The 15,783-nt window shown below is 49.4% G+C and overlaps 1 protein-coding gene across 9 annotated transcripts in view; it reads right to left on the bottom strand.

The window, feature by feature from the left end:
- The window catches only part of WDR62 (WD repeat domain 62), a 48,221-nt gene extending 32,675 nt beyond the window's left edge, over positions 1-15,546 (bottom strand). For 8 of the 9 annotated variants that reach the window (XR_009049712.1, XR_009049713.1, XR_009049714.1 and 5 more), the window contains exons 1-9: positions 15,282-15,506; positions 12,171-12,262; positions 11,107-11,169; positions 6,480-6,537; positions 6,072-6,242; positions 5,068-5,205; positions 4,470-4,652; positions 2,713-2,873; positions 1,121-1,310 (exon numbers count right to left, since the gene is read on the bottom strand). Coding sequence is in view for 5 of the 9 variants with exons in the window: in XM_057712293.1 (XP_057568276.1) it covers positions 1,121-1,310; positions 2,713-2,873; positions 4,470-4,652; positions 5,068-5,205; positions 6,072-6,242; positions 6,480-6,537; positions 11,107-11,169; positions 12,171-12,262; positions 15,282-15,458 (1,233 nt within the window). In the remaining 4 variants the exon portion in view is untranslated. Of the gene's footprint in view, positions 1-1,120; positions 1,311-2,712; positions 2,874-4,469; positions 4,653-5,067; positions 5,206-6,071; positions 6,243-6,479; positions 6,538-11,106; positions 11,170-12,170; positions 12,263-15,281 lie in introns of all 9 variants that reach the window. The other variant, XM_057712292.1, reaches the window with a different exon arrangement.
- Positions 15,547-15,783: the final 237 nt, after the last annotated feature.

The raw sequence follows: 15,783 nt of genomic DNA, 5'->3' as shown, positions 1-15,783 counted from the left end.
GAAATCCATATTGGCTAAGAACTTCCCGGAACTGATAAAAAGATCTATCCACAGATATTTTCATTTTCATTAAGTATATATATATACACAGATACATATAACAAGCAGATACAAAGAAAATGAACTGAAGAAACACATACTAAGCTGATAACAAGAGTGAGGGTGAAAGAGAGAGCAAGACTCGGGGCTGCGTAGGTGATCAAAATAGACTTTAGCTTTATCTGTAATATTTCACCCGTTTTTTCCAAGGAGAATATATTTATATATAAAGTTTTAAAGTTATTTTAAAACATTCTTGTTAAGTGAGAAAAGTGTTATCAACAGAAATGTCAGATCCATAAAGGCAGATGTATTCAAGTAAAGGGCTGAATAATGCCTATTCAAAAGGATAAAGTTATTTCTCACAATCCTGAACTGGGCCACTGAAAACATAATTTCTCTAGTAATAAGAAATTTTCAGGAAAAAACAAAAAGCAGACTACAATTCTTTCTCTACCAGTTGTCTCATCTGCAAGAAGTATACTTAGAACAGCTTCAGAGGATGAAAAATCTCCAGACTCACTCTCAGGAATAAGACTTCTTCAACACTTAAAAGAAAGCCATGAACTACATAAATGCCCTCGACAGAAAGCTCCCTGAAGAAAACACGCTCCTGCTGCAGGACCTTTGCTCTTACTGTACCCCCAATGGTGGCGTGCCTCACCCCTGAGTTCCTGCAGGTCCTCCGTTCGAATGTCACATCCTCAGAGAGGCTTTCCCTGACCACTCTCCTTTCTAGAATAGCACCCTTGATCCCCCTTTCCCCTTTGTGAAGTCCCCTTTGCGACTTTGTTTTTCTTCAGAGAGGTATTGTACCTGACATGTTCTATACTGATACATTTACAGGTTTACTCTACCACCCAGATGTGAGCTCCAGGAGAGCAGGACTTGTGTCAGTTTCCTGCCCAGCTGGGCCCCCAGCACCCAAAACAGCAACTGGCACATAGTAGGGGTCCATGAATATCTTTTGTAGGTATGGCTGAACAGGTTCCCCAAACTCTGCAGAAGCTTTCTCAGCTAAGCCGCCAGATGGGGGCGGAGCGGGGGGTGGGGGGTGGAGGGCAAGGAGAGAGGGGCTCACCTCCACGTTCCAGACGTAGGAGCTGTGGAAGAGCTCTGACCACACCTTGCCTACTTTGTTGATGTCTTTGACATCCCAGATGTAGATGCTGTGATCCTTATATACGCAGGACAGCCACTGGTGGATGGGGTCGAAGGTCAGCGCCACTGTATCTGGGTAGACAGCTTCTGCCTTCCTGTGGAAGAGGAAACTGACAAGGCCACGTGAGTCATCAATCACCATCGACGTCGCTGTGAGTCATGACAGCTGCCTCCTGCCTGGCAATGCCATCCCTTATGAGCTTTGTGATGACCCATCTCTCCCACTCCAACTCCAGTTCTCCCTCCTTCATCTTCTTCCTTTGCTTTGCTTCTAATACAGAAACTAAACTGGAAGCTTCTGCCTGGCCCCTGAGAGCATCTGAATTTTCAACTCCTGTTAACACTTCTCTCCCTTCATTTCACCTGGCCCAAGCTCCATCCTCTCTCTCAGAGGGATAACGGGCACAAAGCTCAGGCCTTCTCTCTCAGCCTCACCAGCACATGATCAAAATTCCCTGTGCAAGGGGGCTGGGAGCCGTCCCCTGGCTTGGGGCCTTCCTACCAAAGCTACAGTTTACTGAACACTCACTGTGTGCTGAGCCGAGAGCTTCAGCTGTGCTGAATTCCCACGATCTCCATGAGGGGTAGCTACTATATTTTACAGATGAGGAAACTGAAGCAGTGGTTGATATAGACCTGCCTGAGGCCACACAGCACACAACAGAAGGTGGCACAGCTGTGCACCCCAGCCAATTCAATACACTACTGTCTGTGGGTTGATCACCCACCTTCCCTTTCCCTTGCGACATCCAATCACCCCCTCCAAGCACTCTCTTAGAAAAGGTACACCCAGGAGGTAGTGTCCAGCAATCTACAAAGAGGCAGCCCAGGCACCCAGCACCCTCTGGTTAGGTAGCCCCTCCCACCTCCACAAAACAGACTTACAGCAAAGGGGAAGATACACCACAGCTCAGCCCCTCCACCCTCTCTCAACATGTCAGCCAGAGGATCTACTACTCAAGGCCTGACCAAGTAACACCAGTGCCCGAGGTCCCAGTGGCTGCCCACTGACCTCAGAATAGGCTCCAATTCCTCTCAGCAGCTTCCACCAATGCTGGCACCTGTCTCCTACCACCCTCCTCCCTGGCACACTGGGCTCCAGCCACACAGCCCCCAGCTGTTCCTGGGACACACCGAGCCCAGTGTGCAGTCTCCTTAAGGTCTGCATTTGCTGTCGGGACCCAGCTCTCCACACAGCTGGCTTCTTCTTACCAGAGTGGCCTAACCCCTGGCCACCCAATCAACAGAGCCCCAGACACTCTCCTTCTTGAGTCCCTGCTTTATTTCACCAAAACATTTACGACTATCTGAAATGGTCTTATTTCTGTACTCGTTTATCATCAACCACCCTCACTAGACGGATGACTTCATGAGATTCTCCTGCCTCCTTACAGCCCGTATCCTGCTCCCAGCCCAGGGCTGGCCAGCAGGTAGATGGATCTGGAAGCATGGATCGATACCAGCAGAGAGACTCTAGGTAAGCCCCCTCTCCCTCCTCATGCCGGGCAGTACCTGGGCTCCAGGCCCTGGGCCACATCCACCCCGAGGTAGTGCGGCTTGGGCAGGTTGGCGAGGTATTGCAGGCTGTGGGCTTGGAAGATGCGGACTATCCCATCTGTGCAGCCGCAGAAGATGAGCTCCTGGCTGACACAGAGGCAGGAAGACAGGGAGACCTGTGGGGGGAAGGGGGATCCAAGTGGACTTAATGCTTCATGTGGCCCAGTTCAGGGACGTGGGGGCTGGCAGGACAGCCTTGGGCCGCCAGAAAAGCCTTACAGTTTTTGGGTCTAAGAAGCCCATTTTTGCAAATTTTAAGATTTTTGACAGGATACAGTGTCTAGTCACTATTGAAGGAAAGGTGGAAGCAGGCAGACAGAGGCACAAATTGGGACAGAGTTGTCACTGCTATAGAGGAACTCAGCTGTGTGTGGAAAATAACCTCTTCAGCTGATTTTGACTTCAGATAGGTCACTTGCAGTAGCAGCGTTGAATTTTACGCTTAGATTTTATTCCCTACTGCTTAAAAATAACTTCATATAGATTATACTTCAAAGAAGCATAGAAAAAAGTTATTATATGTAGGAAGGACTGTCTCTTCTGCGCAGGCATGCAGATAGAAGGGGCAGGAAGTGCCAGACCTCTGGATACAGCTTAGAGGAGTTTTTCCAAATTTAGAGGGACTTAGTTTATGAGTCATTTAAGACACCTGCTTGAAACAGAGACACAGAAGAGGAGAACAAACATATGGACACCAAGCGGGGAAAGCGGGTGGGGGGAGGAGGGGTTGGGGTGGGATGAATTGGGAGATTGCCATATATATATATATATATATATATAACTAATATATATATATTACTAATAAGAAAAAAATCAAATTGTACACTTTAAATATATGTAGTTTATTGTATGTCAATTATATCTCAATAAAAGTTCTTTAAAAAAAAAAAAAAGACACCTGCTCTGCAGCTAAACATCTGTCTATCTTAAGCGCCCGACTTGCTTAAAAGCTGCATGAGTTCTAGCAAGAGGATTCAAACGAGAGAAATAAATGATGTTTAACTAACTAGGAAAGACAGATAAAGCGTGGAATTCTTCCACACACCTCTTGCCCTGCCCATTAACCCTAAAGCAGAGCTGCAGAGGGGAGTCACAAGAGCAGGAATAAGACGAGGAAAAGTGCGATGCTCCTGCTAACAGCCAAACGGCATCCAGTGCTGGGATGGGAAGACAGCTTGGACTCAAACCCTCAGAACCTGAAGAAAAGTGGTTCTGCAATTTACTGATGTATCATCTTTTAGTTTAAAATTTTATGTATTTTATATAGTCTTTGACTATAAAAATAGTATAAAAATTATTAAGCTAACGATACCTCAGATTAAAAAAGAAAAAAAAGCGGTCCTTCCACCAGCCAAGAGTGCCCAGTGAAGGAAAGAAACATGAACTGAATCAAATGGTGATGGGAAAGCAATTGTAGCCCTGACCCCTGTTATAGGGGAACTAGGTACTGTGCTAAGTGCCTTACATATATTATCTCTCATGACTCCCCTGTCAACTCTGGGAGGTAGGCAACAGTAGTTCCATTTTACAGATGAGAAAACTGAGGTTCAGAGAGGGAGTCACTCTCCCACAGTCGCACAAGCAGAATAAGAAGTCAGACCCAGAGCTGGTGTGACCAACTATCACTCAGGGGCACTGTTGAGCGTCCCTGGAGACACGTGTCATGGGAAGAATGTTTCCCTCACTGACAGCAGAGGAGGCAGCTGGGGTACCTTCAGGTTGATCCACTTCTCCAGCACCCTCTTCTCGTTGAACTGGCAAAGGAGGCCCGAGTAGGACACACAGAAGGTACTGCCGGCCATCTGGCCCCGGCCACAAGCCACACCACAGAAGATGTTGTCATGCAGTTCACCCAGGATGCCTGAGCGCCCCACGAGGGGCACTGTGCCTGTCACCTGGAGGCAGAGCAGGGCACAGTGAGATGCTGTCCACATGGCCTAGCCCCCAGCGAGGTCACGACAGACCTCTCACAGCCAGTGGATATGACACAGTGAAACACGAGAACTCTCAGAAACTCCTCCAAATGGAGAAGGCAAGAACAAATAGGACACACACTTCTAGGCAGAGTGGCTGGAGGCAGCAGGCCAGGAATGAGGGCTGGCACCAGGGTCTGGAAGGGGAGGTTTCCTGGCAGGGCCTACCAGTCAGTCAGCACCCGGAGAGCAGGCCGAGAAGCAGAAGGCAGATCCCTGAGAGGCTAGACAGCCTCTGAGACCACTGCCCCTGAATCTCAGGTAGAACCAGGAGTGCCTACTGCCCCTGACAGCTCCTCCCCTGGGCCTGGCTGAGGTGGCGGGGACAGCAACTCACCTTGGCTTCAGTGGAGACTTCCAAGAACCAGAACCTCACGTGCCGGTTCCCAACGGTGACGAAATAGCTGCTGTCCTCTGAGAAGGAGAGGGCAATGACCCTGCACGATACCTTGTTGGAGGCCACCACAATGTCTTTCTGGAAGAATCGGTGTAGAGAAGTTCACACCGGCACCCACCTCATCAGACTCTTTGAGCCTTTGCCCTCAGCCCTGCATCTCCCCGCCCTCCCCTGGTCCAAGTCTGTTTTCCTTGGGCCTCCTTTTTGGGGAAACCTCCATGTGACACTCTTATCATTCTCAACACAGAGGAGACTGAGGCCTGGAAAGGTTCCCATGTGAGAGTAAGTTCCAGAGCTCTCCTCAAGAGTCCAAGCCCTGCAGCCCACACGTGGTGTTGAGGACAGTCATAGCTGGAAGGTAAGGACAACACGACCCACGCTGCTGGAGATCGGGCTCTCACTCTGGGCCCCGCTGAGCCCTTCACAGGATAACTCATGCAATCCCCTCAACAGTCTCACAAGGGAGGTGCTTCTCCCCAACACCTTGTCATGCTCAGAGGGGACTGTCACATGCTCAAGGTCACAGAGCAGGTCATGAACAGAGCCGGGACTTGATACCCGCTTGATACCAACTCCAAGTCCTCCCCTAGCTGTTACAAAGTCCAGCCTTCCAGTGCGTATCAACTCACTGAATTCTCACAACTCAACAAAGCAGATACTATTATACCCATTTTACAGATGAGGAAACAGACTCACAGAGGTTGGGTCAGTTCCTCAAGGTCACAGCTGGTCAATATAAAAATAATTATATGTTCTACTAGTTGAGAGCTTGTCACATGCCTACAAGAAGTGCCTAGAACAGGGATCAGCATGTAGTAGGTGCTCAATAAATATCTGCTGGATAAACACTTTACCAAGTTGTCTCATTTAGCTCTCCCAATGCCCAAGCCTCAGGGTGTTTTGGAGGCCATCTGCCTGCCACACACCCCTCTGTCAGCTCTTACCTTCCAGTCCCAGACGTTGAGTACCATGTCGTGCTGGTAGCCCATGGACACAATGTGCTTCATATTGGGGGAGAAGGCCACACAGGCCACACCGTACTTGTGGCCCAGCATCTCTGCCACCTGACTCTTCTCTTCCACGTCCCAGATGCGTACAGCAGGCCTGTGCCCATTCTAGGGAAGATTGGGGCCATTTACTGCTGTTGGGTTCTGCACCAGGCAGGGCTTGCGGGGCTGTCAGGGCTGAAGTTGGCATTGCCCCAGGGTGTGCCTGAAAGCCACCTCCCCCATCTGTCACAGGGCTTTTCTAGCCCAGGAAGGAGCTATTCCAGGGATTCCTCAGGCCTCTTGGAGGCAGAAGGAATGGCCCCAAGACCCCTCCCCACCCACTCAATCATGATCATGACTTACCTCCCCCGTCACTATGTACTTTCCATCAGGGGAGAAGGCCACAGCACTCAGAGACTTCCTGGGGGCAAGAAAAGGGGTAGATGACTGGTTCCACTGAGGGTGGGCAGCCAGACCCCAGCCTGGTTGTGCTCACAGCACTCAGCCCACTCCTCGCTCCCAAGAGGCCAGGAGAGGCTCGCCCCCGAGCCAGTGCTGCATGCTTGCCCAGCACAGCACCCAGTGCGTTCCCTGCACTCCCTGCTGCCGGGAGAAGGGTCGGGGCAGTGGCATAGGAAAACAGGGTTTTGTAAAAGCAAAGGCCCCTTCCGCCCCCAAACCCCAAACCCTGATGGGGTGGAAGCTGTAATGGAAACCCTCCTTCCCTCTCCCTAAGACTCCATCCACCCTGTAACCCTGAGAAATTCAGATGCAGGAAATGGTACGGATCTGGCCTAACTATGGAGGCAGTGCTGATGGGAGGACCTTGGCTGACATCACACTGAGACAGCCTGCAGCGTGTGCTCCACTGCTAAATGCTGAAGGTGTCCCAGAAAACCCATAAACAACCAACACGCTTCTCTCCAACACTCCCAGCTAGCCTGCACAAGCCTTGAACGACCAGTCTGCTTTGCATGTTTTATGGCACCAAGCTTCACTGTTCCCTGACTGTGTTGTTTTTTCTCTTTCCCCTCTCTCTCTTTTTTTTCTCCCCAGATCTTTATTGGAGTATAATTGCTTTACACTGTTGTGCTAGTTCTCATTGTACAACAAAGTGAATCAGCTGTATTATTTATACATATATCCCCATATCCCCTCCCTCTTGAGCCTCCCTCCCACCCCTCTAGGTCATCACCCTGCCCTCTCTTTTAATCCTGTTTTTACCTCTGTTCCTCAATAGTCTAGTAACTGTCCACCTCGAATGAGTAAACTGGTGTGCAGATAACTAAGTCAAGGCCTCTCAGTGAGCCGCTGACAATCTCACAGAAGATTTATCATCATCAACTCAACCCTCTGCGGCTTCCCACTGCTCCATAAAGCAGCAGCCAAGGTGCGCTGCCTATCCAATATCCACTCGCCCCTCGTTCCTCACTAAGGGAAGCCCACTTGTCATCGGGATGGCAAGGGCTCCAGTTGGAGTACATCTCCTCACCTCTCCTGCAGCCACAGCGACACAGCTATATGACATAGACTGGCCAATGAGAGGTAAGCTAAAGTGCTGTGTGGGACTTGCAGAAAAGCTTCTTGAAGGGAACTCTTTGCCCTACTTCTCATTTGTTCCCACACGACAACCAGAACTTCATCCTGGGCCATGAGGTGACCTTACAACCAGAAGCCTCCCAATAAGCATGGTGAACAGAAAGACCGAAGGAGTGGGGTAGTGCCTACTTCCAGATTTTGTACGTGCAGAAGAGCATGTTTAAGCCATGTTTTCTGTCGTCTGCAGCTGCTCCTCGCCCATTGCACACCTGACCCTGAGCCTGGCCCTCTGCCAAATGCCATACGGGGATCACTGCCCTGACTTCTCATGCAACACTCCCTGAAGTCAAGGCTCTTATTAGCCAGTTTTGAGATGAGGGGGCCTCAACACAAGGAAGTCCTGCCAAAGTTACCCAACCAGACAGGGCACATGAGAATTCCCCGGGGAGCCTTTGAAAACCATCAAAGTCATGCTAAAACTAGTGAGTGACATGACAGTTGGTGAGGAACAGGGTAATATTTGCATAGTTTCAGAGAAGCTCCCCACAAGATACTTACTAATTACAAAGGGGGAAAGAGAGGCTTCACGGTGGAGAAACTGGGCAGACACCACCTTAACCAAGGGCTCAAGGTGATCACCAGCAGCCCCTGGAGAGAACAACATCACACACCTCCTGACAGAATGCACTGAGCAGAATGCAGCATTCCTCCTGAGGTGTTCCTGCAGAACCTGACTCTCTATGAGGAAAGAGCACACATTCTACAAAACACCTGGCCTGTAATCCTCAAAGGTGTCAACATTATGAAAGTCAAGAAAAGATGGGGCGGGGGAGGACTTCCCTGGTGGCGCAGCGGTTAAGAATTCGCCTGCCAATGCAGGGGACACAGGTTCGATCCCAGGTCTGGGAAGATCCCACATGCCGTGGAGCCACTAAGCTCGTGCGCCACAACTACTGAGCCTGTGCTCTATAGCCCACAAGCCATAACTACTGAGTCTGCATGGTGTAACTACTGAAGCCCATGCGCCTAGGGGCCATGCTCTGAAATAAGAGAAGCCACTGCAATGAAGAGTAACCCCCTCTTGCCACAACTAAGAAAGCCCTTGTGCAGCAACAAAGACCCAACGCAGCCAAAAATAAATTAAAATTCAAAAATTAAAAAAAAAAAAAGAAAAGATGGGGAAACCACTTTAGACTGAAGGGGGCTAAAGAGTCAACTCAAGGCAGTGTGTGATTCTGGACAGAATCCATTTTTGGAACAAATGGTGAAGCCTGAATGAGTAGATGGTAGTGATGTACGAATTTTAATTTCCTGATTTTGCTCAATGTTTTGTGGTTTTGAAAAATCTTTTTTTTTTCCAGTAAATTCACATTGAAGTATTTAGAGGTACAGGGGCATCATGTCTGCAAGTTATTCTCAGATGGTTCAGAAAAAAATTACTATGTATATAGACAGAGAATGATACTTTTTTTTTTCTTTTGGCTGCACTGGTGGCTTGCAAGATCTTAGTTCCCCAACCAGGGACGGAACCCGGGCCCTCGCTCTCAGCAGTGAAAGCACAGAGTCCTAACCACTGGACTGCCAGGGAATTCCCATAGACAAAGAATGATAAAGCAAATGCAGTAAAATGTTAGCATTTGGGAAATAGGCGTGAAAGGTGTATAGGTGCTCTTTGTACGATTCTTGTAGGTCTGAAATTATTTCAATATAAGTAGTTTAAAAATTGCCAGTGCTTAGGCCTCACTCCAGACTAACTAATTCAAGCCTTCTCTGGGGAGGAAGCCCAGGATCAGGTGACTCTGAAATGCAGCCAGAATGGAAACCTCCACTCTGGCCACACCAGCTCCTAAGACAGACCCACCAGCGACTGAGAGTGGACATGTCTATGCTATCTGCTTCAGATCAAGGTTACCTACTCTACCACCTACAGGAATCGGGCGGCAACAGGGAGGATGAGACGAATTGGCCAACAGGGATTCTGACAAACGCCACCAGGCTCCAGCCCAATCTTGCCATAGGGGAATGTGGGCCCCAGAGATCTGAATCTCTCACTTTTTCAAAACGAGAGGGCATCTGGATTTTTGTGTAGAAAACTTAAAATGTTGTCAGGTAAGTCTGATATTTAAAACATACTGTCAGACAAGTCTGCGGGCCTCTAGTTTGTGATTACTGCCAAGAAGTATGTCACCTGAGATCACATAGTGGATAAACACTTAAGCCTTGATTGGAACCCACCTCTGCCCTCACCACCAGTGACAGAACCCACAGTCAGAGTTAAGGGTCCGAGAAGCCCCTTCCAAGAGGGAGTCTGTATCTGCCAAACCATATCTTAGGGACCCTGCCTTAGGGGTCATATGGGAAGAAGAAAACCCACATCTTATCCGTCCACTTAGAGAGCCAGGCCAAAGGAGCTAAGCTTCAGCTATCTGTGCAGTATTTGTGGAATAAAAAGTTGCAATGGGGTGCCTCCCAAAGGTCACAACCCAGTTGGGACAAAAGCCCCAGGATGACACAGTGATCAAGGCAGCCCCCACACACCAACTTGGGCCTGCTCAGGGGCCAGGGCCTTCCCCAATATACTGGCAGCTGGAGTGATCTTTCTAAAACCCAAATCACATTCAGGAAACCATAAGTGCCGTCAATGTGCTAGACACTGATCTAAGGTACAGGGACACAGAAATTAACTACGACAAAACCCCTGTCTTCAGCTCACACTGTGGAAAGAGACAATAAATATAATTGTTGAGGAAATTAGACAGCATATCAAAAAGAAGTACATTTTGTGGAAAGAAGTAAAGCAGGGAAGGGAGCTAGAGTGTGCTGGAGGGCTGGGGTGCGTGAAGCACACCCTTAGCCTACAAACGCCCTCTAGTGGCTTCTCTCTGCAATCAGCATGATAGCAAACCCCTCCCCAAGGCCCACGTAATGTGGCTTCTGCTGGTTCCAGCCTCATCTTTCCCTCACCCACCAAACCCTGACTGCTCCTCAAACAACCTGAGATTCTTAACCACTGCAGGGCCATTGCTCTTGTTGTCCCCTCTGCCTGGAATGCTCTCCTCACACCTTCACATGGGTCACCCCTCACTTTCTTCAGGTCTCAGCCTCAGGGAAGCTCTGATAAGACTCTGCTAAGAGTCCTCTGCCTGCGAACCTGCCCTAACACATCCCCACCATTTCCTGCATAGCAACAGTCATAGTCTCATGGTCGGCTAGTAATGTGCCAACTAGTTTAGTCCGTCACCTCCCCACTAAGCTGTCAGCTCTATGAGAGCAGATTCTGGTCTCTTTTGTCCACTTCTGTGTCCCCAACTCCTGGAATAGAATCTATCACAGAGCAGACCCTTGGTTGATGTCACTAAACCACCCACAAGCACTTTCCAACAGTGTGGGGAAGGAGGGATGTGCTGGGACCCTGGTCCTACCCCTACCCCATGCCCAGGCCTCGACTTACCTGGCAGTATTAAAAATATGCTGCTGCTTATTCTCCTTGGGGTTCAAAATCACCACCACACAGCTGGGGAGAAAGAAGAAAATGTGCCCAAACTGAGGGGAGTAATGGGGTCCAGGGATGATTCTATTCCCAACACAAGAGCCCACATATAAACAAGGCTCTTTCTCAACAGATGCTTCTCTCTTTGGTCTCCTCCTCCTCCCCCATCATCTATGCTGAGAATTTAAGGGCACTTAACACTATTGTTAATATCAATATATTCTTAAATAGAAGCCAACACTCCCTCTGGGGTAACTATTCTGTCAGGCTCTGGGCTAATAAAGACGTACTGTGCATAATCTCTTTAAATCCTCACGACCACCAGGTGAGGTCAGGAATCTTGGTCCCAGATGATGAAACTGAAGCCCAGAGAGGGGAGTCCTTTGCCCAAGGCTCCCTAGCAGGTCAGGGACAGAGTGGGGAGGTGAATCCACACCTGTCAGATTCAAGAGCCCACCCTTGTCCTCTATTCTGGCTGCTTCCCAAAGACACAGTAACAGATACTGTTCATCAGGAATTACTATGGCCCTGCCCTGCCCTGCCCTGCAGGGGTAAGGGGTCCCTTTGGTGCCAGTGCCTAGAACAGTGCCAGGCTAGACCAGTATTTATGCAACAGATGGTTGCAGATGTCTTTCAGTCCTCTCAACTCACTACCCAAGAGGAGGGTATCACCAGTTTTGTTTTACAGAAGCAGAGGCTTAGAGAGGGGCACACATGGTGGAGCTGGGACATAAATTCCCATTGCCTAACACCAACCATGGCTTGGATCTTAACCACTTGTCTTTCCCAGAATCGCTGCCACCTCCCGCCTGCAGTCACAATAAGGCTTTCTTAGCATTCACACATGCCAGCTACTGTTCTAGACACAGAGGGGCCTGTAGAATCCTTCCCACAGCCCTCAGAGGTAGGCAGCATTATCTGCATTCTACGGATGGAAACTCTGAGGCCCAGAGAGGTTCATCAAAGACTTCAGGCTCTGAATTCAGGATCAGTGATTAGAGGCCAAGGCCCACCCACGCACTCACCCTGCCAAGTAGGCCACGTGGCCTGTGCTGGGGTCACAGGTTAGGCCACTGCTGTTCTGGGCTGTGATGCCAAGCACCTTCTCAAGTGATACCTGCAGAGAAAAGGCCCAAATCAGAATCACCTGCCCCAGCAGGCTCCACATGGCACAGCAACCTCAGCCACCCATTCAGCCCCTGTTACTTTCAACACATTCACTGAGCTTCTAGAGTCATCTACCAGCAGCTAATGCATATCCTTCTCAATGTTGCTTTGCTAAATACAGTGCTAGGTGAAGGGCACAGAATGGTAAGGAAGACAGACAAAAAAAAAAAAAAAGAGAGTACAGAGGAAGGGGAGAAGGCCTTGCTGAGAAGGTGAATAATTCTCTAAGTATTTTATATGGATGAAAGACCTGAGAGCCCACAACACCCAAGGATGAAGGCGCTATTATCACCACCATTTTCCAGATGAGGACACTGATGCCCAAGGCCCCACACCTGTGCAGTGGCAAGGCTGGGACACAAACCCAGGTACTCTCTGGCTTCAAAGCCAGCACTGTGTGTAGCACTTTGCTCACAGCAGTGAACAGAAGTGGACATTGTCCATTCCATCAATAAATTCACAGTCTAGAGGTTCAAAGAGTAAAGAAACAAGTGAATTTGAACAATCACGAGTAAAACTTAAAAATTCTCTAAGCGGACTTCCTAGGTGGCGCAGTGGGTAAGAATCCGCCTGCCAATGCAGGGGACACAGGTTGGATCCCTGCCCCAGGAGGATACCACATGCCGCGGAGCAACTAAGCCCATGTGCCACAACTATTCAGCCTGCGCTCTAGAGCCCGTGAGCCACAACTATTGAGCCCGTGTGCCACAACTACTGAAGCCCACACGCCTAGAGCCCATGCTCTGCGATAAGAGAGGCCACTGCAATGAGAAGCCCACGCACCACAATGAAGAGTAGCCCCCACTCGTTGCAAAGAGAGAAAGCCTGTGTGCAGCAACGAAGACCCAACACAGCCAATAAAATAAACAAATAAATTAATTAATAAAAAAAAATTCTCTAAGCAAAATAAGTCAAATAAGCCAGTCCCCATCATGGCCGATTAAACAATTTAGAGTATGGACTAACAGACTGTGATATTTTCATATTTTGAAGAGACTAGTTTCTAGTTATTATAAGGTAAAACATTCTCAAGCAAGGTGATGGGCCTCCCAAATGAGAGGCAAACAGAAGATAGTAATAAGTAATATTTATTGAGCATCTAACCAGGAGACAGGCACTGTTTAAATACCTGTAACTGTATTAACTGATTTAATGCTCACAATAACCCTGTGGTATGAACACCATCATCATCTCCACCTTACAGATGAGGAAGCAGAGGCCCAGAAGGGTAACCCATCTGGAAGAAGCAGTGCCAGGACTAACCAGGCAACGGGACTCATGTTGTTTTTGTAATCTGTTAATCAGCATTACTGGGTATTAGCATAGCTGGTTATTTTTAGACTAGGTCTTTTGCAAGCTGGATGGACTCTGCACCACCAAACAGGAAAAACAATGACATCAACCACCCAAAATACTGAATACACAATCACAGCAGTAGTAACTAACACCAATAAAGTACTTACAATGTGCCAGGTATTGTTCTGAGTACTTAATATGTGACCTTACTTAATCCTCACAAATACCCTATAAGGGAACATTTATATTATTATCCTAATTTTACAGATGAGGAAACTGAGGCACAGAAAAGTTCAGGACTAAGGACAGAACTAAGGTTAAAGCTCAGGCAGTCTGGGTCCAGAGGCAGTGCTCTTAACCACCTCGCTATACTGCCTCTCTGATAATTACTATTGTTATTCCTCTCCTTTATACACTTTACAGCCCACAAGGCACCTTCAGGAACATACAAGATAAGGGCTATGAAGTACAGGGCCCTGGGTGAGAGACTGAGGTGGGTGTTGCCTTAGGCTCAAGAACGGGTTCAAGAAGGCCTCTCAGAGTAGGGATATTCAGGCTGAGACTCGAGGGGATAGGAGCCAGCCAGGCAGACTGTAGCAAAAAGCCCAGAGAGAGGACTCATCAGACACAGAGGCTAAGGGGCAGAAAACAGCTTGGAGCCTCAGGAAAACAGAAAGCAGGCCAGTGTGACTGAACCTTCCTGAGAGGGAGGCCAAGGGAAGTATGGCCAGAGAAGCGGGCAGGGGCCACCTGCCCAGTGCCTTGCACCCAGGAGTGGGTGATATAATTAGAGTGTAGCAGAAAGCCACAGAGCAGGAACAAGACCCACAGCAGCTACCACGTACTGACCGTTCATCTGGACTTTGTGCCAAGTAGGTCACATTCACAATTTTGTTTCATCTCCCTGCAGCGCCATGGTTATTGCCATCTCCATTTTATAAAAACAGATTTTGCAGCTCATGGAGTTGGCAAACATTTTTTAAATTGCTGCTCTGCTATTGGAATTTCTTCTGCCTACTCCAAAATCTTTGTTTTTGTGTCTCGGGATTTAAGGAACTGTTCTAGACGCTGTCTTCCTACCCCCTGACAGTGCTGCTATGATTGTACAAATATTACCCACATCCTCTCCATAATTTAGGGTGGCAATATGGACTAAGAATCCCACCTTGGTAAGGGAGAAGGAAAAAGAATGCAGGGGATGAGGGACGGCTGGCTAGAGCTGAGGGAAGAATTGGAACAAGTAGGACTCGGGACTGAACCCTGGTAGGGACCCTAAGGACAAAGCGGGGGGTGAGGTCAACAAAAGTGAAAGGGCCCAGAGAGACGTTTAAAGGAGACTAAAGGGATACGCAGGACTAGGAGGCGATTAGCAAAACTAAACTGCGATCCAAGGGACAAGGCTAGGGAGGAACCCCGGGAACGCTCTAAGGGCTGCGGGTGGGGCCAGGGTTTGAGAGGTGGGACTAGGAATGATGGGCAGTACCTGAGAGAGGAGAAGGGGCGGTGGGAGGAGCCTTGGCTAAGGGGGCGGGGTTTAGGGGTGTAGGCGGGCCAGAGAGCTGGAGAAGGGTACTAGCCGGGGGCCGACGGGCGGGGCCAAAGATCTAAGGGCGGGGCCACAGGAGACCCAGGGGAACCTGGAACTGAGATGGGCAAGGCAAACAGCTCCTCACCCGGTTCTGCACCGTGTCCTCGGGCGCCGCCGAGAGTCGCGTCCGCCGCCTGAGGCAGAGCGGTGGAGCGGGGGGCGGGGAGCACTGGGCCCTCCGCGCCGGAACTCCCGCCATGATGGATGGCAGCTTCTCGACTGCATCGTTCCGCGCGTAACCTCCGGACCCCAAGGCCGCCATCGTCGCGCCGGAACCGGGCGACCGTTACACTCCTCAACCGCCGCCGCCGCCGCCACGACCCACTCGAATAGCGAACTGCCGCGGGAAAGCCGGAGCTGCCGCCCATTGGACGCAGCCGGCTGCGGGTCTGGCCAATCCCAGGCTTGCCGGGCGGTGCTTTTGCCCAATGAGAGCTCAGAGGCGGAGCAGAGGGTCTGGCAGGGTGTAGCCGGGGCTCCTCCGCTTGATGCTTGGCCGAGAGCTGTGGAGTTTTGTTTTTTTTTTCTAATTCGGTCTGTGTTTTCATCATTCACTAAATATCAGGTTTGAACTTTTACAAGGCTAA

This window comes from Hippopotamus amphibius, chromosome 16, assembly GCF_030028045.1.
Source record: "Hippopotamus amphibius kiboko isolate mHipAmp2 chromosome 16, mHipAmp2.hap2, whole genome shotgun sequence".
Classification (NCBI taxonomy): Eukaryota; Metazoa; Chordata; class Mammalia; order Artiodactyla; family Hippopotamidae; genus Hippopotamus; species Hippopotamus amphibius.
This window is presented reverse-complemented; position numbering and strand designations above follow the sequence as displayed.